At 43.0% G+C, this 25,794-nt stretch overlaps 1 protein-coding gene across 4 annotated transcripts; it reads left to right on the top strand.

Moving 5' to 3' along the window:
* Positions 1-25,793, top strand: KLHL20 (kelch like family member 20). 4 transcript variants are annotated; one of them, XM_071810025.1, is made up of 14 exons: positions 10-84; positions 2,099-2,159; positions 2,938-3,084; positions 10,044-10,617; positions 14,770-14,928; positions 16,060-16,154; positions 17,348-17,463; positions 17,836-18,019; positions 19,215-19,358; positions 19,565-19,698; positions 20,310-20,518; positions 21,870-21,976; positions 23,917-23,997; positions 24,082-25,793. In XM_071810025.1, exons 4-14 carry the CDS (start codon positions 10,075-10,077, stop codon positions 24,110-24,112), a joined length of 1,803 nt encoding a protein of 600 aa, XP_071666126.1. In that variant the 5' UTR covers positions 10-84; positions 2,099-2,159; positions 2,938-3,084; positions 10,044-10,074; the 3' UTR covers positions 24,113-25,793. The 4 variants fall into 4 exon arrangements, with proteins under 4 accessions (XP_071666124.1, XP_065698527.1, XP_071666126.1 ...); XM_071810023.1 differs by lacking the exon at positions 2,938-3,084 and having other exon boundaries at positions 1-84; XM_071810024.1 differs by lacking the exons at positions 10-84; positions 2,938-3,084 and adding an exon at positions 378-818.
* Position 25,794: the final 1 nt, after the last annotated feature.

The raw sequence follows: 25,794 nt of genomic DNA, 5'->3' as shown, positions 1-25,794 counted from the left end.
GGGGCCGGGCGGGGTGGGCTCGGCTCGGCGCGGCTGCTGCGGGAGCGCGGCTCGGCTGCGGAGGAGGAGGATCCCGCGCCCGGCGTGAGTCTCCGCGACTCGGGCCGTGCTGTTTCCCGGGGCTCGCCTTCCCGGGGCTGCGGGCCCTGCAGCCCGGGGGACGCCGGCGATGCGGTCTCGGCCCGGCCGCGCTGCCCTGTCCGGATGCCCAACGCGGCTGGGCCCTCCGCTCCTGGGGATGGTGTGGGGGTGGCGGCTTGGGGGAACGTGCCCGGCCCCTCGGGCCGCCACGGTCTCTTCCTGAGGGCCGGGTGCCCGCCCGTGTCCGTGTGCTGCCGGCCGGGGCTGTGCAGGGCAGGGGGCGGGCGGGCAGCGGTACCCGTCCCGGCGGGGCAGCCCCGGCCGGACACCGGCTTGTGCCCGCGGGAGCGACAGGGCCACGTTCTGCTGAGAAAACCGTGGTGTCAGCCGAGGAGAGCGTTAAATCCAGGATTCTAGACCAAACCGCTTCTATTTATTATTATATTTTTTTCTTCCGACGACTTTTCATGCTGGTTTTAAGGGGATTAAATCTGATGTAATCAGGGGGTCTAAGAATAGCATCGTCCACGTTCCCCGGCATGTGCGAAGGGCTCAGAAGGGCTTTTGCGGGTGTTCTGGCACAGGGGCAGCTGTGGCGGTGCTGCTTGGGCACCTGGTGTCCCCCCGGTTCACGCTGTGGGACTCGCATGTCCCCAAAGCCCCTTGACACTGGTGGGAGCAAAACTGCAAAGTCTGATCGGGGAGAGGCTGGGAACGCACAGCTCGGATTTACATTGGTATGTGGTGCCCTAACCTGGAGGAATTGGCTTGCTTTATTTGCAGGGAGGTATGAATCCGAGTAATTTGCAACTATGGGAGGCAGCAAGTCTGAGCTTATTCTTCATTAGCTGGCAAACCGCTCTGTTTGTGTTTCTGTGATAATGTACTTGGAGAATGTTGCATATCAAATAAGGTGCTTGTTCCCGTAGTCAAATAAAGCCAAAGCCATTTTTGTAGTTTAATTTAAATTGTGCCAAAAATGTCGTCTTGTTGTTGGATGCAGGGCTCCAATCTGACAGTCTCAGTCTTCCAGAAATGACTTTATTTTTCCTAAATTTAAGTTTTTCTATTTTAAATGTTACTTCTGTTTGTTTTAAGAGTTACTCAGTCTTATACTGTTGCTGCTTTTCTTATAGTTTCACTGTTTTCCCATTTCTTGATGGGAAGAAGTCTGTGAATACCAATACGGAAGCAGAACACGCTTCTGTGCTTTTACTGCTTGATAAAACATTAGGCTTACTGCTTTAAATAATGAATCAATTAAATTTATTCCCAATTGAATAGTCATTAACAATGAAATTGGGATGAGTGATGCCCTTGTAAAATCTGCATTAGAATTAGACGTTAGTGGTTGAATGTGGAAGGCCTGTGCAGTTTGCAACTGTTATTCCTCTCAGAAAATGAATATTTGGAGTGGAAGTGTAGTGAGCATCAGGCAGCATCATTAATCTGTGCAGATGTAGTACCATTGTTAGCATCCCTCCTACCTCTTGGGCACATAGTTATCTTCAATTTCCAGACACAAGTTTTATCTTATATGAAATTCTGGCTCTGCAGTGTAGCTGCTGAGCGGTGCTGTGCCGTTTAATAGGTGCCAGCCTGCCTTAAATCTCTGGTAAATGTATGAGGGAGAGAGATATCTCTTGGCTCTGAGCAAGGAGTGAGAGCGAGCACCCTGCTACTTGAGATATTTTTTTTCTTTTGTAGAACAATTTCAAGGATTCAGGGAGGCAGACTGTTTACTGACTTTATGATACGTATGTTCATTTGCCTAAAGAATCATTATGCAGCTGTGGTGAAACCACTTTTAATGGTGATTATATTTTCTTCTGCTTTATTCTCTGCAATCCAGACATTGTTAATCTAGGTTGTGAATTTATAGACAGATAGGAGCTTGAAGGCTTATTAGTACTTGGATGTGGTCAGTTCTGTTGTCCTGGAGCTGGACTGAAGAGGGGAAAGATGGTTCTCTTTCTCCAGCATATCACCCTTTTCTTTATTTTTTTGTTTGGATCAGGTCTTGAAGCATAGGGTGAAGGCTTCTCTTCACGGTGCATGGACGGAAAGCCAATGCGCAGGTAAGATATGAAAAACAGTTGTCCTCCTTTTATCCAAATGTGATAAATCATGTGAGTTGGTTTTGTACGTGCTTGAACCATAATTTTTTTTTTTGAAGGCCTGGCAAAGAGAATTAGAATATAAGGCCTTTATCTTTAGTCCTTACTTAAATGTATTTATTTTCAGTATTTACAAGACCAGAAGTCTTTAAATGAATATGCTGTTAGGAGTAGACACACAGGTTATCATAATTGTCCGTACACCCTCTCTACTTCCCCAATTTATTATCATATTTAAAATTTAGTATTTAATTACTTATGCATTCGAATTGTTTGAAGTAAACTGCCTGGAAACTAAATTTAAACTTGATTTTTAAGGGCCATTATTTTTCCCTTAACTAAAGGAGTTTAGTCCCTTTGATAGAGTGAGGTCTTGGGTGAAAAGGAGATTTTTCTTTTCTAATTATGGATGCCAGCTGCCTCAGTTCTAATGAGCAGAAGATGCAGCTGAAGTTTAATTCAGGACAGTTCTTGCCGTGCTTATGTCAGAAACGTTATCTGTTATATAGAGAAAAAACAGTCACAGTAAATCAGCATGATGACAGGTTGGCAAACAGGATTGTCTGCTAGTTCTAGTTGCTTTTCATTATCTGATGGCAATCCCATGGCAAAACCTAACAGCAGATACATTTCTGTATGTGATACAGCCTGTGTGGAAGCGAAGTTTCTTGAAGTTCTACACCTCTAAATGAAGTAAAGAGAACTCATGCAAATTGCTTGTTCTGTCTGTGCTCTTCAGGAAGTTGAAAGTAGGGAAACTTTATTATGGATAATTCTGTAAACAGTCGCCGAAGAGAAGGCAAGGAATTTTACTGGAGATGAACATGTAAAGCATTTCTAGCTACAGCATTTGCAGAAACCATTAGCCTGGGTTCTGTGTAAAGAGGTAAGAAATAGTCATTTAAACCCTAGAAGAGTGACACTGTGTTGTTTAATTAAATCAACCCCTCAAGTGCAGCAAAAAGAGACTGTGGTGCTGCTTCGGTTAAGCTAATGAGTAAACTTTAGGACATGGTTTGGGCATCACTGGGGCTGTGTATTGTTTGATATTTTTGCTAAGATAAGAAATGTGGTTTAGACAATGAGGAGCTGTATGTGACTTCTACAGTGAATTCTTTTTTCTCTGAGATGGATCAAGTAGCAGACGAGCTCTCTTCTGTCTTAGTCTTCCACAATGAAGACTGTTTAAATGTTAACCAATGTAAAACCACAGTTTTTCAGGTTCTTATGTTGTCCTCCATTTATCAAAACGTTTTTCCAAAATGATGTACAATGTAACTTGGCTTGTGTTCTTGTTTTCTATCTATTTTTTTTGTGTACCTAATAGAAAAATTGAGGTTCTAAATTGATTTTTGTTTGCCATTTTCTACATATTACATTGAGGGAAGAGGATTGAAGCACTGAGGTTTCTTTGTCTTTGTGAATTTGTTGCCTTGGATTTGCTATCATGTAAGTTCTGTCTGCTGCTCAGACTGGGTCGTTGTAGTGGTTGGCAACATCATGGGGCTGAGGAATTAAAGGTTTGTTATGGTGCTGATCCTGACACTTCAGGCATTTTTTGGTTCTAATTTTATTTGGATGATGGATGCAGACCAGACCTTTCAGTATATTTTGTTTTCCCTCCCTCTCTGGCAAGCCAGGGTAGAGCATGGATAACACGTTTGACATATTTACGTGGCTTTACTTTTGGGTTAACCTTTCAGTTGATCTCTGCCTCAATGTATTGTACTGCTGCAGTCTAACCTGACAAGCACAGTCAAGAGCTGTCAGTTCTTGAATATGCTTGCATGTTTTAAGGGCCTCTGTGTGGATTGTTAAAATTCGTGTTTGTTGTTCTACTGTGTATCTTAGCAGAAAATGATAAAAGGTTCCTGATTGGATTTAAGGCTCACAGATCTTCCTGTGAAGTCCAGCGAAGCAGATGGTGGAGCACTTGCTTTTATCTTTTTATTCTGGGCTCTGCAGCCATTTAATACCATATGTGAGAGTCCTGTTAGATACTGTGAGAAGGAGGGAGTTAGAATTGGTCAGTACTATTTCAGTAAACATAGTGAGTTGGTATCAAATGTGAAAGGCACTCACAGGATGGGAAGTACAGTTGGAACAGGGAAGGCATTGCAGCTATTCCTGTCAACATGATAGTAGAGAAAATGCGTTGATGTTCAAAGAGGATTTATCTTGCATTAGAAATGAAGTGGTAGTTGGGGCAGGCTGTTATTTCACAGAATCACAGAATGTCAGGGCTTAGAAGGGACCTCAAAAGCTCATCCAGTACAATCCTCCCGCCGGAGCAGGAACACCCAGCTGAGGTTCCACAGGAAGGTGTCCAGGCGGGTTTGAATGTCTGCAGAGAAGGAGACTCCACAACCTCCCTGGGCAGCCTGGTCCAGTGTCTGTTACCCTCACTGAGAAGAAGTTTCTTCTCAAATTTAAGTGGAACCTCTCGTGTTCCAGTTTGAACCCATTACCCCTTGTCCTACCATTGGTTGTCACCAAGAAGAGCCTGGCTCCATCCTCGTGACACTCACCCTTTATATATTTGTAAACATCAATGAGGTTGCCCCTCAGTCTCCTCCAAACGCAAGAGCCCCAGCTCCCTCAGCCTTTCCTCACACGGGAGATGCTCCACTCCCTTCATCATCTTTGTTGCCCTGCGCTGAACTCTCTCCAGCAGTTCCCTGTTCTTCTGGAACTGAGGGGCCCAGAACTGGACACAATATTCCAGATGTGGTCTCACCAGGGCAGAGTAGAGAGGAAGGAGAACCTCTCTCGACCTGCTACCCACCCCCCTTCTAATCCACCCCAGGTACCATTAGCCTTCCTGGCCACAAGGGCACAGTGCTGGCTCATGGTCATCCTGCTGTCCATTTCTTGCTGTCAGGCTACAGCAAGAGAACATGGTTTAGCTGAAGGTGGAAGCAAGGCAGAAGGGACCTATCCTGTGGTCGAGCAAAGAGAGCAGAGCAGAGCTGATGAGCAGGGTCAGCCAAGAGTCCTGTGCTCGTCAGGCAAGTCTGTGGTGATGAGGAAGGGCTGATGTCAAGCTGGGAAGCTGATCGGTGTCAGTGGGGTCCGTGGGCAGGTACATATCATATGTGCCTTTAACACAGGCCAGGCATGAGGGCTTGAGCAGCTCCCAAGAAAAGCAGGGAGGCTCCCCTGGCTTCTTCTCACCCAGCTGTTTGGTGGCAGCCTGGTCCCCGGTTACAACGGTACAGTATCAGAGCTGGCTGGAGCACGGGCAGCTGGACCCCGGGTACTGTGCTTGGGCTCTCACACACCCTCAGGAAGGTAACCAGTTGTTTGCACAGAGCTCTTGCCCAAGACAAGCTGCAAAAGGCTTTTGAAGGGTTTGGGAGACCCATCATGACCTCATTGTTCTACATGTGGACATCCTCATTCCTTCTGAAACTGAGTTTTCTGGGCTTGGTCAGTGAAAATCAAGCTAAACAGGGTAAATAGGGACATATACAGCAGATCCTTGCTGTTCTCATTTTGAGTAATGTAGAATAATGCTGCAGTCAGGTTTATCTGCTTGTTTGCATAACTCAGCCTTCTTGAGAATGTATAGCTAAACCTTGCTGTCTAGGTAAGAAAAGGAGTCGGTGGTATTTTTACTAATAATCAGACTTTTAGCTAACTAGTTCCTAGAGTATTGATTGCTGCAATAAAGCATTTTAATAGTTTACTTAGTCGGCAGTGTTGTGGTGGTTGCTTCTGTTGCTGAAGGTATTGCCCTTTGCTGAACCAAGTAAAAGGTGGTTGTTCTAGCAGTTCTATAACGAGTATAGGAAATATTTTCTTTATGTATGCGTTAAATTTAAATGACATGTTGACACCAATTGCTACAGGTTTGGTTTATCTTCATTTGCTACTAAAATCCATTGCTACTGAAATTCGGTAGAGCAGTGCGTGATTTTGGATTTCAGTCAGTATTTTAAGCCTGAGACTTTGGTTTCATAGGCCTTAAGTCAACCTGTTTTCTGCTGAACTGTGGTAAAACTTGCATGTAATCTCATGCTAAAACATGAATTATCTTCAACAAAAAAAAAAATGCAGGCCACTCTGACTTGAAAATTAAGGAACTCCATGACAGTATGAGAGTATTTTTCTTAGATATGTATTATTAGGTTTGGTTTGGTTTTCTGTAAGGATGGATGCCCCATAGATGCCTGTGTTAATGAATAAACTTTTGGGAACGGGCATAGCTGAATAAAACGGAGGCAGAGCAGCCAATTTATTGAGCTGACAGTGTTGCAGACTGCCAGTGTTCCCGTTTGTGCTTTTCAGCAGTGTGCTACAAAAACTGATCCTTTGTCAGCCCTTTCTTAATCCCATTGTATTTGCTGATTTCCCCAGCCCTGCATTTTGATGGAAGCTAATCCCAGAATATCTGCATAGCTGAGTGTGAATCTTTTATCCTTGCAGACACATTTCTTCTTCAGTCCTCAAACCTTCTTAATCACCCCGAGTATTCAGGAGCAGCTCTTGGCTTTGGCTGTGGCGGGGGGAGGCAGCCAGCCTGCCATGTGAGAATCAAGTGCTGCCTTCTGTCTTTCACACCTCTAAGCTACTGACTCATCATTTCATTCTCTATGCATATATATGCATAATGCACATATAATGCGGTTAAATTATTATCCTCGTGGAGACACATGCCATCAGACGGTGTCCTTTTAATTCACACTTCTGTGCCTGTGTATAGCAGCAACCCACAGTGCTTAACATCAAGCATCTGGTTTGATCCAGTATGGAAATTCCCAAGCCCATTGATCACTAGCTTCTACCTCACCCAGAGATAAGTTATGGATGAATCAGGAGTGCTAATTTGATTATTACTCTTCTTCCCATCCATTCAATGTTCTTTCATCATTAAGCACCACTTTCTCTCCTGGAGGAAGGAGGTTGGATACAATGCAGGTACTCAGATGGATGCTGATGGGAACAATGCAGGAATGCCTCTGGGTCTCACTAACCAGACTCCTTCCTTCATTTAAAGATGTGTTAAGTAGAGTCTCATTTGGGCAGAAGAATCCTGTTCTGGCCAGGAAGGACTAGGACTGTTGCCTAAATCTGGCCACTAATCACGTGGCAGAAGCTGGTCCACCCCATAGCCTTAATCTAATCTTTTTGCAGTTAGAACCTCTTCCAGTCCAAAAAACTCTTTGAGATCTGCTTTAGGGCTGTTTTTAGTGAGAGCTGACTCTGAGGAAAGCCTACAGGCATAACAAAGGGGTTCTGCTTTCCAAAAGGAGATGCTGTGGTGGACATAGACCACCTCTTGTGATCTCCAGTTATGTGAAACGGGCTTTTACTTGAAAAATGCTTGTCCTGTGCTTAGATGATTTGACTGACAGCCTGGTCAAGACAAACTGCCCCAAATTATTACAGTAGCATGTGTCTTAATAGGGCTCTTATTTTTTCTTTTTTCTCCCCAAGGTTGGTTTGACATTGCTTGAAACCTCTAATGCACAATAAAATCCATTTGGATTGCTTAGCAAGAGCTGGACTCTACAGGAGGGTTTTGTTACCACCTTTCTCCATCTCTTGGTAGAGGGATTAAATTAGTTACCCTCTGGCCTTAGCTGCTAAGTAAGCCAATTAGGTAAACTGATTTTTAGCCAAGGTTTCTTGGGGTTTTTCTGGGGGTACCATTAAACTTAGTTTGTGTATGCTGCTGTGACGGAGAATTTAGCTGCGTTATTCATGAGGAACTTTGGGAATGGTTGTCAAACCCCACCAGGTGAATTTGGGTTGTGAGGGACAAGAGTGGGTGGAGGCGAGCGAGAGGCAGTGTAACAGCAGAAGGATTCGTCAGAGGTGTCAGAGGAGGAGAATGGTCATGGATATAAAAAAGATGGAGTGGGGATTAAAAAAACCAAGGCATTTAAGGTGCAGAGGCTGAACTTGAAGAAGTAGCAAAACCCAGAGGGGAGACCCAGCTGGATCTGTGTAACTAAGATAGGAGGAAGAGGTAATGGTCTGAAACATCAGAATGTGGTGATCAAGGAGAGGGTGTGGGGGGAATGGGAAAACAGACAAAGATGCAAGTGAATTATTTGAGCTGCTGCAAAGAGTCTGGTTTCCCTGTGGTTAGAAAGTGCATTTGACATAATAATGAGAGGAAAAGATGTGAGTTATTTTTCTAATTCCTTCAAGCATGCTGCAAAGTACATTGAGCAATGACAAAACAAACATAGATTTCTTTTTAACTCTTAGTGTGAACAAAGTGAGGTGGTGACAGTTCACAAATGCCAGTGCACCAGTGAAGCTTGTAGTGAATAAGATGTATTGGGTCTTCCAGTACATCTCCAACAGCCAGTGCACTCTCTGGATAATTCATAACCTTCAGTATTCTGATATTGTGCTCAGTATGCTTTAATTGGTGTGATGGCTTTCCTTTGAAGTGGGAATAGGCAATAGTTTCCTATATTTTCTTTATTTTTGTAGTAATTGGTGTGTCACTGCTGCTGGTGCGTCTTTTTAATAATTGTTCATAAGCTGTGTGGCAGAAATTCAAATATGCTCCAAACATGCAAAACTGCATCTCAGTTATGTGTGGACTGATCTGCTTATTAAGTCTGATTGCTGAAAATAGAGTTGGATTTAGTTCTTCTTGTTTAGCACAGATTTTGATCATAACATGATGATGAAAGCTGGGCTGTAGGCAGATGTCTCTGCAAAGTGAAGTATGAGCTGTGTCATCCTGGTTCATCCCAGCAGAGCTGCAGAAGGGCTCGGGGCAATACTGCATTCCTCTTCTCTCCAGTTAGTATATGTGGTGCAAAGTGTAATCTGTCAGCGTTGTTGTGCTGCTGTGCAGAGGGATATTGCACTTAAACTGTGATAGAGCTGACATCTGCTCAGGGATGTGAGCGACAAAGAAAGGGTACCTGAACTTTTGTAAAGAAGGGTATCGGGTAGCTAGAACATTGTATGTGGAGCTGGGAGGGGAGAATGTTTTTCCTACTCTGTGCCAGAAACTTGGTTTATATATTTTTAAGTGGTTCCTCATCTCTAAAGTTACCATCTTGACTTTATGTTCTTCCTTTTTTGGTAGGCCGATAGTTGCGGATACTTTGTTTTGACTTTCCTGATTGTTCTGATATTCCCAATTGCCTTCTGCAGTTCTTAGTCTGTCATTCTTGGGGAAGATTAACCTTCTGTTGAAATGTGTTGGGGAAGGTGGATTGAGTCAGAGGCCTCCATAATTCAAAAATATCTGAAGAGATGATGATTGAATGGATATTCTGTGAACCTGAAAGATAGTTGTGATAGGCTGCAGGCCATTTTAAGTTACTATGATGGGCTGTGACAGTTTAGTATGTTCAGATATCACAGTGATGAGCCACCCTATCAAAAATGTAGGTAGAAGAACAGAGGAGTTTGATTAAATCACGCAGGTGGGATTCTTTGTGGTGGAAATCCATCTCCAGTTCTGTCAAAGAAAACTCAAGTGACAATGGGCAGGTCAGCTAATCTTCTGCTTTGAGTCATTCTCTATGAAATGGGCATAATACTTCTCTACTGCACAAGGCTATTATGAGGTTCAGTTAAATATGTATGTGTAGTTGGATATTACAGGGCTGTGTCATGGAAAGCATATAAAAATAGGTATAAATATAAGCCTGTTGCAAACTGGCATTTGTTTACTCCTAGGTGCACTTTGATTTGAGACGGATTCCTCTCTCATGGGATCACGTGCTTGTTTCCACGTTCCAGCACAGAGCTATGGACACTGCTGGTTTTCGTGCTCGTTAATCAGTGCGAGCCATAGAGCTTTGGCTGACAGTCGGTGGTAGATTAGTTGACAATGGTCCTGTCTTACGGCTTCCTCCACTGCAGGTGTACCAGCACTCGACCAGGAGAGACCGGAATGGACGTGACCAGCCGTTGCACACTCGGAGATCCCAACAAACTGCCAGAAGGCGTGCCACAGCCTGCTCGCATGCCCTACATCTCCGACAAGCACCCTCGACAGACTTTAGAAGTCATCAATCTTCTCCGGAAGCACCGGGAGTTATGCGATGTGGTCCTAGTAGTTGGTGCGAAGAAGATCTACGCCCACAGGGTGATTCTGTCGGCCTGCAGCCCTTACTTCCGAGCCATGTTCACCGGGGAGCTGGCAGAGAGCCGGCAGACAGAAGTCGTCATCAGAGACATCGACGAAAGGGCCATGGAGCTGCTGATTGACTTTGCGTACACCTCTCAGATCACTGTGGAAGAGGGGAATGTCCAGACCTTGTTGCCAGCTGCTTGCCTTCTCCAGCTGGCTGAGATCCAGGAGGCCTGCTGTGAGTTCCTTAAGAGACAGTTGGACCCTTCCAATTGCCTGGGCATCCGAGCTTTTGCTGACACTCACTCGTGCCGGGAGCTGCTGAGGATCGCTGACAAGTTCACGCAGCACAACTTCCAGGAGGTAAGAAGCTGGCGTGCTGGAGTTGTGGTGTAAAACGTGTAGTGTCCTGCGAGAGCCTGGGCAGCTGTCGTTTTGTGCTTCTTTCCAAATCCTGCTGTGTGCCCTAATAGCCGTGAGTGCCAGACGTTACTTGGGGAAGGAGGGAAGAGGTGCTTGCAGGACTGTGTTGCACTCATGATTTGTATATAATCCACAGCATATACATCCACAGCTGTATATGATCCACAGAATTTCCTCTCTTAGGGTTGTATCACAAGCGCTATGTGGAAGGCAGGGTTGCAGGTATAGTTGGAGTTTGGTGTTGTATCTGACATGGTGTGGCATTCCACTGCACTTTCAGAAATTCTACATGGTTGGAGGGAAGATGTGTGTTAAAGTGAGGACAATACATCAATAGAACCAAAAAAGTTGATGTTGAGTTTAGGAATTGGGAAAGTGGGTGTATGGGGGAGCATACAGCTGCCTCAGTGGAGTCTTTAACTCCCTTGCTGTAGCAGAACTAGGATTTTGCATCCATTATTCAGCAGAAGTTGTTTGTAAGTAATTCAAAAGTGTAATTTTGTAGCTGACCTTTATAAACTCAAGACTCTCTTCCTTTGTTAATTCTGCCTAGCTGATTATTTAGGGAAAAAAATTGTCAGCAACTGGTTCAGGGAAGGATCAGCATAATAATTTAGGATTCTGTGAGCAATATGAGAAGAGTGGGTCTTTCCTTCCCTATTACAACTCGGATGCAGAAAAGAGCCCAATATTCAGTGGTATCTTTCCAGAGCTATGGTTGGAGGAGCAAGCATTTGTGCATGTTTTGTAAGCAGCTACACTAGGGGTGTGCTCAGCATGAAAGCCTCTTCCTCTGATAGATTAATCTCTTGCCTTTTCCAAAAACTGTAGTTTTCTGTCCCCTGGAATGGGTAGCCTGCTGTGGAGAGATCTCCTCTTTCCACCCACTTCACAGGTAGATCCTTCCAGAGGGAGTAACTCTAGTTATCGAGTCCTGGTGCTAATTTAGTTTCCCCAGAGAAGCAGCAGTGTGTAAGTGCTGTGATTGATTGCAACTTGCCAACTTTTTTTCCCTGCAGGAAGCAGTTTGGAATTGTATTAATTTCAGTCAGGTAGTACTTAAGAAAATTATGAGCAGAAGCAAGCACAATTGAACTTGACTGTTAGACACATTGGAGACAATATTTGGTATCTAACTGTAGATACGTGAATTCAGTTTCCTCTAAAAGTTGCAATTAAATACATTTTTTCTAACCATAAAGGCTATAAAATAGAATTTCGGGGAGCAAGATGGTAACCAGATGGTTGGTTGTTTTCAATGCTTGGTCGTTTTAATGGTTAAATCTGTGCTCTCCTCGTTATTACATAAGTAGGACATGCCTCTAAATAACTTTTTAACAGCATAACAATTTTAAGTTGTTTTCACATTAATACACGCAGCTGGCTGTTAGGAGCTGCCTTCTGTGAAGGTCTTTTGCAGTGCCTTGAAGACAGCTTGCTTTCTTCCTTATCCCTGGGAAAGCTCACAAAGGCAAAAATTTTGGACTTGAGAAAACACCCTCCTCCTCAAAAGATGCTTCAAATTATAGTTGGCTTAACTGAATCATGACGTCTGGAAAGCAGTTGCTTAGATGAGAGCACTATTTGGCCTGGACAGGTTTTGGTGTCCCTTTCAGTTCCGTGGGAGTTTTGCAGCTCTTCATCCTTAATGATCGTTCATTTTGCTTCCACTGTTTCTCTGCAAACAGTTTTAATGGTGCTGCTTGTTGGGTTTGTATTCTGTTCTGCTGTTGTTTTCTGTCTGGAAAGTGGATTGGTAATCCCTGATGGAAGCCAGTGACTTGGCTGCTTCATCATCCTCCACAGTGGAGGCTGAGAACTGATAAAAAAATGTGCCTTTCTCAGCAGAGACCGTATGGTCATTGTTCCTCCAAGCTGGCAAAAAGAAACGCGAGGTGGGAATTTCCTGAGTGGCAATGTGAAATATTAAGCACCAGGCACTGAGCCAACCCATGCAGTTACTTTGAATGCAGTCTGAATTGCTTCATGTCCTCTGCTGTGCTAACCTCTAGTTCTATTAATTTTTATGTGTATTGCTGCATGACATCATTAACTTCTTGGTAAAATGTTTTTCCAAGTTTTCTATTCCCCTCAATTCGATTTGTTGCCTAAAACCCCCAGTGAATCTTGTGCATGTAATGTGAAATGTTTCTATTAACAACTCTGCTGTACAGGAACGTCCTCCATATTTTTTTGTTTGGTCTCTGACAACTGTGTGAAGGGAAAAAAATATACTTAAGGTTGAACAACTTGTACTTTCTATCAACAGACAGAAATTGCGCTCCATATTGTGTACTCTTGACGTTTATGCTATCTGTTCGTAAAAGCAGTAAAGCACATGAAAACTGCAGAGCAAATGGAGCCTATTTCATTCTTGTTGAGTAAGCAAGTCAGTCAAATAGACCATTAATATTAGTCAGATAGTTATTAGTGTCCTGATAATTAAGCCAAAATAAGCCAAAGCATTTCAAATAATTATTTGTTTTACTATGTAAACTTAGAAGTTGCACAGTAGTAATAACCTGGTTTGCTGGAGTGCTTCCAGTACTTTGACTTTTACAAGGCCATCGATGCAACTGGGTTTTCTGCGGGTGGAAGGGGGAGTCTGGATGACCATCCTCAGCTCCTCAGTTTCCAGCACCTCTGTTTTCAGAGTCTGAGGCTGCACTTAAAACTGTCAGGGTGAAGTTTAGATATAAGCTAGAACTTGTATAATGGAGGGAGACTATGGAAGAATGCTGATAAAGATCTTTAGTGGCCAATCCAGTTATTTTTCTAAGGCTTGAAGAGATGTGTGGGCAACTTAGACCAAAGTCTGGTAACCAATCTCACTGTCTCTTGTGTTCCTTTTAACTATATTTGCTGTTGTCACTACTTTGCAATTTCTATATATTCATTCAGAGCTCCTATTTAGTTCCTTTAGGTAAAAGGACTGCACAGCCAACTGCTGTTGAGATGATTGTGTCAAAGAATGCATTTTTCTTGTGTTTATGCTGCAAATCTTAAAATAAGTCCTGGAATTCTAATGTGGTCACAGATGATAAGGACAAGGCCATATTCAGTTATTTTCTGTCACTGAACCTCTCGGAGATGACTGGCTGCAGACTGGGAATGCTCATGGGGAAGCTGAGCCGACAATTATCAATCAAACCATTTTTGCAGTTGTATTTATTTCTATTCATGCGTCTTTCCCATCCACCCGGTGTTGCTGCAGAAAGCGTGGTTGTGAGGTCTGGAACCTCTCTGGGCAGTCGCAGACTGACATGTGTGGTGTGAACCATCCTTCAGCGGCAGCTAAAGCCTCCCGAGAAATTCAGTCCCTATCGTGGGGAACCGAAGGAATTAACGTGTTTGCACATTGTCAGTGGCTTGTATTTAACAAGACATCAGTCCTTGGTGCCTTGGGGAGGCTCTGATTCCCTCTTAAGTGCATCTGGACCTGTGCATACTCTATGTATATATATTTGGGGCGAACAAAAGAGGCAGGATCGAGTTAGTCCATCTACTTTTCCTGAAATATTGCCTGTTCTGCCACAAATTGGCATTAAGGAAGACTTCCCATGTCCTCCACAAGGCCTCTGGTAACTTGTTTCTGGGACTCTTATTTTTGTGCTCTGTTTTGGATTTCTTGAGATTAGAGCCTCTCTCTTCAAGATTCAGCTTTTCAGTCATGTCTTTATCACCTATGCAACACTTTTATTTCTGCTTTACTTATTAGACGTGGCAGACAAGGAGACTGATTTTAAAGGACTTTGTTTTTCCTCAATTTTGAAACCTGATCAGTGTGTTCTGTGGTTTAATCCTTTAAAAGTGTCCCACAGAACAACTTGGTGTGAAATACCCTTTCACTTGCACCCCCACGTAAAAGTGTCTTTGTTGTGTTGCTAGGGACGGCATTCCGCTCTGTGCAGCAAACCCTTCACGTGTGTTGATGTTGAAACTGGTGGGTATTGGGCACTTTATTGGATCAGTCCTTTAGACTCTGAATTCAAATGGGCTGTATCTCCTGAAGGGCTGGAGTGGCAAATGGCTCTGGTGCTTCGGCCACTCTCCTTATTTCCTTTATTTTCTTTTCTCTTTTCATTTAACCAGGTAATGGAGAGCGAGGAGTTCATGCTGCTCCCTGCCAACCAGCTCATAGACATCATATCCAGTGACGAGTTAAACGTTCGCAGCGAAGAGCAGGTGTTCAACGCGGTGATGGCCTGGGTGAAATACAGCATTCAGGAGAGAAGACCCCAGCTGCCGCAGGTAATCTTGAGCTCAGAAACATTCAAAACCGCTTTATCCAGCAGAAAAGTAAGGAGGGCTGATACGGTGGTACCACAACAGCGTCACTGTTCTGAACGCGTGCAAAGCCACAGTAATTCTCTCTGACTTCCACCTTGGTTAGGTGGCTTGCACTTTCATTTTGTCTCAACTCGAAGGTGCAGTTGCTAGAGCCTTCAATAGGGGCTTTGTTAAATTGCTTCCAGGTAGGACTTGCCAAACTAGATCACTCCGGTAGTCTGTCCAGACAAACCTGCCCACATTGCTTTGAATGTTGTATAAAAAAAATAATGGGTAAGAAAAAGCTTGTCTTCGTTTGCAGTGTGTCGGTAAGCTCTGCTGTTTGATTTATGCATCAGCCCTCACGATCTTATACTGGAGCTTGTCAGAATGGTTTTGTTGAAATACGATGCTTCATCTAAGGCAAGCCATTTCGCAGAGAAGTACCCATTCTGACAAAGCTGTCAGCTGGAAAGCCTCTGAAGTCTCAGGCTTTCTGATCAAAAGAGGTGAGAGTCTGCCTGCTTCAGTGTATCTGCTTTGGAAATAGACATTAAATGCAGCTTTATTTAGTGGAAAGCTTTTGAAAATTGTTTTAAATAAACAAACCAGAAAAACCTGCTGTTCTCAAGGTAACTCTTAAAGCTCTTGTAACTGTTTCCCTCTTTGCACCTCTCTGTCTATACCTCTAAATTCTGAACCATCGTGAAAGGCGTGTTATTTGTTATTGTTCATTTACTGCACAATACCACTAAATGGTTGATAAAACTTAGAACTAAACTAGTGTATCAGGCAGATGTATTGACATCTGTAATTTTCTAATAATTTTCAACTGTGACCTTGTTGTCAGCTGTTAATAGGTCAGTGGATTGTCCCCTTTCAAAACTGATTTTCTGCTGGGTATCTAAATTGGTATAGTGAAAAGGCAAAGGTGCTGTAAGATGAGCTTCATTTAACTAAAATGCCAGGGTTTGGATGTGTAAATGACTGTGCATGTTTGCCAGAGGAACTATTAACTCTATTAAAATTTGTTAGCCACTATTGTTTTCCATTTGGCTTCTTGCATCTCTGGGTATTTGTGGTTTACTATCTGTGTTCTGTTTTGTGTTTTAGGTCCTGCAGCATGTCCGTCTACCGCTGCTGAGTCCCAAGTTTCTTGTGGGTACAGTGGGTTCTGACCCACTTATTAAGAGCGATGAGGAATGCCGGTAAATCTCCTCACTGATTTACAGGATCGCATTTTGTTGTGTTTGCATCTGTTCTCTCAAACTGTGCTGCTTTGTCAGTGATAAATGGGTGATATCTCACAATTTCCTCTTTTGCAACTGGGAGGGGAAGAGATGCAAGAGAATGTTTTCTATTTGCATAATAGTCAGTAGTGTGCCCTTGAAGTGTTTTGTTCTTTCAGGTTTTCAGTGAAATAGCAAACTTTGAGCATGCAGTTTGACTGTTGGTAAAATACCCTTCAGTGTATTTTCCATTTCAACTTTTTGGTTCTCTAGTCATGGCCTTTCATTACAACTTACCGCTTGCATGGTATTTGTGATCTCATTAGGACTTAAAGTAGATTTTTTATGTAAAAGTCTGCATTTGATGATAACCGAATTGGACTCTGAGATTAGATTGTGCTATTTCCCACAATACTAGTGCAGGGAAACTCAAGTTTCCTCCTCTTATGCTATGAGTCTCACTTTTCTGGTTCTGTGGTGTTCTGTATCATCTATAAAGCACGCAGTTTTTCTTGTGCTTAATGTAAAATGTTCAGGGGATAGGCTAAGCTGATCTATTCCTGAATAAGGATTCGTACTGGGGAAATTCCACATTTCTAGAGGGAAGGAGGACTTTTTTTTTTCTTTTTTGTTTTATTCAAGGGTTTGGAATATTAGGATTAGTCCAGGTGACAAGTCATGAATGGATGGACAGTGTGAGCTGGCCAGAGCTGATGGAGAAAATATTCATCACAAGGGTACTATCTCCATCTGTTGGTCGTGTGTGTGTGTTATGTATTTGTGTGCTTTTCAACTCCTGTTTCGTTCCTAGGCAAAACAACTGATAAGTTTTAGCTTGAGGCAGGCTGGGTTTGTTCTGCACTGTAAGCCTGACAAATCTTGTCATATTTTTTTTTTTTTTAAATCAGTCTTTATAGCAAGCAATATCTGTTGTTAACTCTGGCCAAATATTGATACTGGTCTACTACTGTCACTGTGTACATGGCTTGTAAACAACTGATGAGTATTTAGGTGACAGTGCACGTTTTAACTAGAGCTATTCATGCACTTCAGTGATTTGTGAATATCTGAAGTGCACAACTAGTGCTGGCTGCTCTTGCCATCGGTTTTGATTCATACCTTCTGAGACTGGTGGTGAACTTTGGGGATGAATATCTTCCTGTCTTGCACAGGGATCTAGTGGATGAAGCTAAAAACTATCTGCTGTTGCCCCAAGAGCGGCCACTGATGCAAGGACCAAGAACTAGACCACGCAAACCCATCCGCTGTGGAGAAGTGCTCTTTGCAGGTATGTATAGCTCCTGCTGGCTGAGCTCAGGAGACTCAAGCTGGGTTTTTAGTGTTCCTGTAAGACCAGTCTTCACAGCGTATTTCTGAAGTGACTTGTGCATTAATACTTATAGATTTGAGTTAACTTACGCTTTCTTACTTGTGCGATTACTTTGCTGCCCTGAATGCCACAGTACTTCCAAACTTATGTTAATCCTCTTGAAAATCACATTCTCTCTTCTAATTATAATCCTCAGAATAAGTAACTCAGAGATGGGGCTGTGGGGTTAAGGCTGACAAAGTCCAGAGGGATTATTTGTACCAGGCGCGCAAACAGTACGTGAGGTCAGTGCGTTATTGTGATGCTGTTTCTTGTGTTTGGTTCCTACAGTGGGGGGCTGGTGTAGCGGGGATGCAATTTCCAGTGTCGAGCGCTACGACCCTCAAACCAACGAGTGGCGGATGGTGGCTTCCATGAGCAAAAGACGCTGTGGTGTTGGAGTCAGTGTTCTGGATGATCTCCTCTATGCTGTGGGAGGCCATGATGGTTCCTCTTACCTTAACAGTGTAGAAAGGTAGGTCTGCATAAGCCCAACATGCAAAATATTAACTCTGAATTTTTAAGCTTGGGTGCTGCCTCTTAAAAATTAGTTCATTTTGCCAACTGTGTTCTTGTTCTGCTGAAAACCTGAAATTTATGTTTCATGTTATCTACATTTCCTCCTCCCTTGCGTACCCCTTCAAAATTGGTGTTGATTTACTGCTGAACTAGGACTTCATGCATAAAAGCTTGTGTCATGTTATGCCCAGCTTAATGAGACAAGACATAGCCTTTGGTATAAGGAAGACATATATAAGAAATGGGTCTGGGTATACTTGAGGGGAGGAATGATGATCCTGGTTAACCTTCTTTGTAGTTGCTGATCTGGTTTTTTAGCATCGTTGAGGAGGGTGAGGTTACACTAAGCATTTCTTAGATGTTGAGGGAAAGATCCTAGAATTTTATTGTGGAGGGGTAACTAGAGAATTAAGGAACATCGGCATTAAGACAGAAGGAGGAAAATAGGTCAGTTTTAGACTTGTGGAAAACTTAAGTCAAATAAACTTTACCAAGTTTGCTGTTTCTGTGAGCTGGCAATCCCCAGGCCTAAAAAACACATGACTCAAGCACTCCTAGTACTCTGCATCTCAGCCCTGTAAAAAATCCAATGAGCTACGCAAATATATCCTTCCTTTTTGAGCCTCCTCTTTTTCCCACGTCTCTCCTTGCATAGCCCCATCTTCCCAAATCATGACCTTAGCCTTACATCTCCTGTGTCCTGCACTTTTCTCCTATGCACCTTATTTCCCTGTTTCTGGTTTCCCAAGTCCATCTGGTTCCTTCGTCTCTTACCTGGAAGCGCAGGTCCCCGCGCTGTCTGAATTCTTGTGTGACCTGCAGAGAACATCCAGCAGAGTAACTCTGGCCACTGCTCTTTGCGTAGGTGCGAGTCACCACATGTCAGCCAGCCCCTGGTAACCCTGTCTCTCATGAACTCGAACCTTTGATCTTCAGTTCGAATCATCTCAAGTTGCAGTTTAAACATCCCTGGAATAACATGTGTTGCATGTGTTATATCACTTCAGGGGTTTTATGCAACTTACAGGTAACTGTGTTGCAGTTTAAGCTCAAGATCAGCGAGTTTTGCTGCTTGGGAGTTTCTCCCAAGCATGAGAGAATCTGAAGCCTACCTAGACAGGTAATTTGTGGTGTCTGGTCTGTTTTTCTAGGTATGATCCGAAGACCAATCAGTGGAGCAGTGATGTGGCCCCCACAAGCACCTGCAGGACCAGTGTTGGAGTAGCAGTTCTTGGGGGCTACCTCTATGCTGTGGGTGGCCAGGATGGTGTCTCTTGTCTCAACATTGTGGAAAGGTACTTTTTTATTTAAACAAAAAATGAAATGTGGGGCACAGGAAGAAGAGAGTCTCTTAGAAGGTGCAGTTGATGCAGGTGAGCTGGAGAGGAGGTAAGTACTGCACCATTTATGGGGATTTTTATTTGGAGAGAAGGTCAGTCTTCCTGCCTGTTTGTGAAGATGTCAATGCTTCACTAAATTTTGGTGTTTGTTCTTTTGCCAGATATGATCCCAAAGAAAACAAATGGACTCGTGTGGCTTCCATGAGCACCAGGCGCCTGGGAGTTGCAGTGGCTGTGCTAGGGGGCTTCCTTTATGCGGTGGGAGGCTCTGATGGGACTTCTCCTCTCAATACTGGTATGTCCTTTGCTGTCACTCATTGTAGTCAGCACTTGTCATTGTCCTGTTTGTTGTTAGTGTCCCTAGATGGCTGTTGAACGAATTAGTCATCAGTTTGTGGTTTTTTTTCTGTTTTGGATGTGGTTTTTACCATACAATAATTCACTCTCTAGGCTTCTGAGCCCCTAATACCTGGTTGCGTGTAGGTTTTTTTTTTTCTTGATGCTGCATTTGGCAGTGTGTCCTGAATAAAATACTTTGATCATTTGCATAACAGTTGCAAGGGCATCTTTTTTTTTCCTGCAGTAGCCTTTTTTCTGCTGTAGGAAGAAAAGTGCCAAAAGTAAAACTACTGCAAGACGGTAATGCAGGTCGATTTGTAGCATTGCCAGCTCACTCTTGAGTGAAGATGCTGAATGTGATTGACTTTGTAGGACTTGAGAGAGAACAGCAAGCGTTCCGTAGAAGAAAAGCATTAGTGTGAGAGAGAAACTGGTTCATCATATTTTTGGTGTATGGAAACGGCAGTGTCTTTACAGATTGAGCAGTACTTTGGATGCAGGTTCAAAAGTGCTAAGCCCCGCTGCCTGCCAACCCCATTGCCTAAAGATGTGTTGTTTCCTCTGCAGTGGAACGCTACAACCCCCAGGAGAACCGCTGGCACACGATCGCACCCATGGGGACGAGGAGGAAGCACCTGGGCTGCGCGGTGTACCAAGACATGATATATGCTGTGGGAGGCAGAGATGATACGACAGAGCTCAGTAGCGCTGAGAGATACAACCCTCGAACCAACCAGTGGTCTCCTGTCGTGGCCATGACATCCCGCCGGAGCGGAGTGAGTTTGATTTGATCTGCTTGTGTATCCTACACGTAATCACGTGGTGAGAGCACAGGCTACTTGCTGAAGTAGCCATACCTGCTGTGATGTACTGTTAGAGAACGCTATCAAAATCAGTACCCGAGTCTCATCCTGCAGCCCACTTTGGATGAATTAGGATGTGAACATACCTACTTGCCCAGAAGAAAGAGCTGGGAAACTGGACAAGCATGTGTTTAGATACAAACTTCCAGCCAGTTCTTTCAATTGCCTTGAGATCTGTGTGAGAACAGGGTTTCTAGGCTTTCACTTAGTATATCTCCTCTCTTCACTGAATCCTGTGGATATGGGGAGTGACAGCATGTTCTCATCAACTGCTCCCTGTAGACTTGTGAACAAAAGATTAACACATTGTTTTAAGTAGTCATGGTGTTTGGACAGATGAAATGTTATGAATATTTATCATTGGATACTGGATTATATTGTAAAGAGTGGATTAATTCTGTCTATGTTAGTATTTCAAAGTCTGGTGAGGCAAGCATGAATCAATTTGAGCAACCACTGGTTTTGGAGGCAGAGAATACATATTTTTTTCTGTCCTCAAAGCGTGTCGTACACTGTCCAACACTCCTTTTTAGTTACTGATTAGACATTGACTTTTTTTGAGCTGCTTCTATGTTTGCTTTCTGTGGAAACTGCTAAACAGATCCATCTCTATCTGCAGCTGTCCTGAGTTCTTTCTACCTTCCTCAAAGCAAAAACAAGGACTATTTTACATTATGATCTTGTCATTTTTTTTTTCTGTTATACCACAAGATTTTTTTCACTGGCAGTGATCTTCCTGAACCACAGAACTGTTGGAGATTTCAGGGACTTTTTTTCTTTTGTGCTTCAGCAGAAAGACAAAATAGAAAGACCGGAGGCCAAGGTGTTTACAGATGGTCCAAGCACTAGTCCAAGGGGAGCAGGCTAAGGGCTTACATGTGTTTCTAGTTTAAGCAGGTGTTCCAGGCTGTGGCTGGTTGATATTCTGATGTGTGCGTGCCATACTTTGTCAAGAATTTCAATTCAGAACACAGCAAATTTTGGCTGACAAAGGCTTAGGTTTTCATGTATCTATTACCATGCAAGTGGTTCTAATTCTTGTAGATTGTATTAAGGGGAACCTTCTACTTTTGATTTGACAGCCTATATTTTGATGTCTTGTTATTTTTAGGCTATTCGTTTGTCCTTTTTCCTCAAAAAAAGACCTATGCTACAGATTGCCTTTCACCAAACATGGTTATTAAATCCTTTTATTAATATTTTGATTTTAACCCTTGTTTTTAGGACATCCCAGCTAAATAGCTGTGTGATGGTTGCTTTGCAGGTTGGCCTCGCAGTGGTGAATGGGCAGCTGATGGCAGTGGGAGGCTTTGATGGCACAACGTACTTGAAGACCATCGAGGTGTTTGATCCAGATGCTAACACATGGAGGTAAGTGTTCAGTTTGTGAAACAATCAAATAGGGATGTCCAGCTGTAGCTGCTGCCACTTGCAAATTTCTGCTTAGATTCAAGCCTTTGACTCAATTTTAAGTAAAGTGGGAGCAAGTTTTGCATGGTTTTTACCATCCGAGTATACCAATAGATCTGAGCAGCCCTTAATGAATAAAGTCTCATTGCATCTTTTACAGGTAGGAAAATGGTGTATAGGTAGGTTGAGGCCCAGAGAATATAAATGATTTAGCAGGCTTGTTGGATAGCAAGCAAAAGGTCATACCAAAACCTAGTTTGATTTTTAGGTACCACTTTTGAATGCAGCAAAAATGGACCACATTCAGAGAGATATAACCCTTCTGTTTATTTGGGGCTGAGTCTCTTCTGCTTCCCCATAAAACTAAGCTTGCCCTTAGAAGGAGCTCACAGTCATGATGCAGAATTTGGCCTACAGTTTTTGCTTTCAAGCTGAGGCTCTGATTTCAAGATAATTTTGGAAGAGCTGGAACGGAACACTTTGGGCATATGATGTTCTTCGCCTTTAAAATGGCAAGACAGCAATAAGAAGAATTTTATCTGATTTACAGGCTGAGAGAAATAATAGGAAGTTGCGAATCAAAAAATGCACACTGAGCAGAAAGGCTATTTTGCAATTTCTAGTCATAACTATACTTGAAAGCAACTATCTATATATTTATTCCCAAATCCTACTAATATAAAAAGTCAGGCTCCTGTCTGTATTCTTGCTGCTTTAGTATTCTTTCAGGGATGGGGAATAGTAATGAACTAATCTCCTTATTTCTTCCAGCCTAGCATTACTAGTAGATTAACCCTTCCTGCTGAGATAAGCCATAAGAAGCAGTGGAGGAACTTCCCCTTGTTTGAGCTATAGCGAATACCTTTTAAACTGCTGAGAAAACCAGTTGAGTAGAGTAATATGTGTTTCACATTCCACAGCTGAATGGTTCTGGGTACTACTTCCACTGGCAGCAACAATAATAAGATGTCTAAAATTAGGAGTTACTGCCTGGGCCAGCATTCACAGAAGTTTAGGAGGTTGTTCAAGGTACTAGCTTGAAGGTTTTTCTTCTCCCACCGAATTCAACATAGCTGACCAACATTTGTGGTTTTCTTTCTTTTGTTTGCTGTACTTCTTGCTCTATGAAGGATGTTTTCATTTGTGTAGCCTGAGAAATGCTTCTGACACAATTTGGGTTTAACAAATTGCATTGGTAGGAGCTGTCTGAAGAACTTCTCCTGTTATTTGTCAGCAGACTTTAGTGGCACAGGGGGGAATATGCAGCTGAAGTGAGTAGGATGCTGGAGTCTATAGGATTAGGTTTCCATAAGAAATGCAGGCACTGTTAAAGTAACGTATTTTGGAGAAGCAGATGGTACTTGGGATGTGTTACATCTTGGTTGGATCATCCGAATTCAGAGTATTAGAAATATGAAAGAAATAAGTTGATTTGTAAGTAGCAAACCTGGTCTTGCTCTTGTGTTACGCAAGGTCATCTATAGCCCGCAAAGTTCTTCTCTATCTCACATGTTACCAGACAGGAAGAAAGCAAGTGATTAATCAAGTAACAGAAAACTGCTGTGTGGACATAGTAACAATTACACTACAGTAATAAATGGGTGATTAAAACTTTTTAAAAGCCCCTTTTCCCCTAAAAGTCAGTGTTCTTGTGTTCACATAAGATCATTTGCAGTTTTACAAGAGGCAATTTCTGTTTTGGGAGAGAAATGCATGAGCAAGTACAGCTGTTTACCTTGGAAGTATGTAAAACAACTGCTACCCAACTAACTTGTCACACTCTGCTCTACCCAGAGGCTAACAAGGGGGTAACTGTGCTTACAAGGGCTGGTTCTATCTTCCCTCTAGTAGATACGTGAAGGAGCTGGACCAGTATGACCACTGAAACCTTGTATTTGCAGGTTGTACGGTGGCATGAACTATCGGCGGCTGGGAGGAGGAGTAGGTGTTATCAAAATGACACACTGTGAATCTCATATATGGTAAGCATCAAGAGGGAGGGAGACCCCCTGGTTCTCATTCCTAGAGAAACTGAAGAGACTTGTTGACACTGGACCTCTTTGCAGCTGCGATATGAACGGTCTAGACCCAATGTAACTCTTTGCCGGTGACTCTTTCTATGGAATTATAAAAATGACTTCTGTGAGAGTGTGCCCAATGGGAGACCACGTTGTCAGACTCCAGGGAACCACTGGACAAAAGTAGAAGTGTGGCTTATGTCCGTATTTTTTCTAAATAGTTGACATTTTTTGAATAAACCAAACTGTAAAAATTACTGTAGCGTAAACAATGCTGACGTAGAGACCACGTTCTATATGGGGAGTCTGGCAAGGAGGAGGGTTTCCTGCTTTCCTTCCAGCTGTGTGAGCAGTGGATGTGGCGAAAGAGGAAAGAGATACAGAAAACATTGCTTTTGCCTTATTTACAGAGAGCTTCTAAAAAGTACTTGACCTGCAAGGTGCCACCTTTGCACAGGAGCTTTTCTGTGCGCAGAGTATATTTATTTTTTCATTTAATTTGTATCATGTATTTTCTTTGTATTGCTCACAGCGATAATTCCAGCTTTTTATATACGTATGTATGTGTGCACATACATATGTATTTTATATATATGTATATGTGCATGTGCGATGTGAGTTTTGACAAGTTGGTGGCCAGGGCGGTGGTATGTCCTGCCAGCTATTGTGGTTCCAACCCTTGTGGTATGTTTTAGGGTCTCTCAGAGTACAGGTTGGGTGCCCTGAATATCTTTTCAGTCTTGCTGGAGGCAAGAAGTAGAACTGGAACTCTCATCTATCGACTGAATCAGTGAGATGCCCCAAAAAGGGTGAGAGTGAAAAGGATTTCAAATGATTCAAGTGTATGGTACAAAAGTTCAGCTTCCATCTCTTCCTTCCCCTGTGTATCAACCTAGAAACAACTCGTTGCTGACTTCAAAAAACCTTTATTTCACGTTGCCTGCTAGATATCAGTTTGTGTCTGAAGAGGGGACGCAGGTATCCTCTGTTAATTCTGACTAGCCTAGATCAAAGCTCCTCAGGTTCTTGCTTGATTGGCAGACCCGCAGTCAGCCCCTGCTCAACAAAGCTTTGACCAGCATCACCTCAGCTGCCCTCTTCTCTGTGTCTTTAGAATTCCTCTTGTGAAATGCTGACTGTGACGAGATGGTACCTTCCCTTTTAGTGATCTTTTTATGCACTTTGCCTCTGTGTGTGTAGAGGAGGGAAAGGTATGAGGCTGATTCAAGAGTTTGGAGGGGAGGGACTGTTTGGCACTGTGAGTAAGTGTCATGTTTCAGTGACTGGGGAGGCACCCAGGGGCAGGGGGAGAGGGAAGAACAACTCTAGACTCAAAGGTTTCGATATGTTTTTACTGTAATTTCTATCTAGAATGACCTTTTGCACCTGATACAACTTTGGACCTTACTAAATCTGATTATAAAAGAGCAAGTGGACTGCAAATTCTTGACATGAAAAAGGAAGTGCTGACATCTTAAGTTCATTGACTTCACACTTTGATTCATGTAACTCAGCATTTTAATGTGCTTGGATACAGTAACAGTTACACTACAGTAATAAATGGGTCATTAAAACTTTTTTAAAAGCCCCTTTTTCCCTAAAGGTCTGTATTCTTGTGTTTACATATGAAGATCATTTGCACCTTTACAAGGAAAACAAGTATTCTGTAAACAGATGTTTACATGTATCATTTATGCTTTTTTCTAGCATGAGTAACTTGTATAAATAGTGCTATCTTAATAAATTTCTTTTATGCTGTTC

This window comes from Patagioenas fasciata, chromosome 6 (genome assembly GCF_037038585.1).
Source record: "Patagioenas fasciata isolate bPatFas1 chromosome 6, bPatFas1.hap1, whole genome shotgun sequence".
Lineage (NCBI taxonomy): Eukaryota > Metazoa > Chordata > Aves > Columbiformes > Columbidae > Patagioenas > Patagioenas fasciata.
This window is presented reverse-complemented; position numbering and strand designations above follow the sequence as displayed.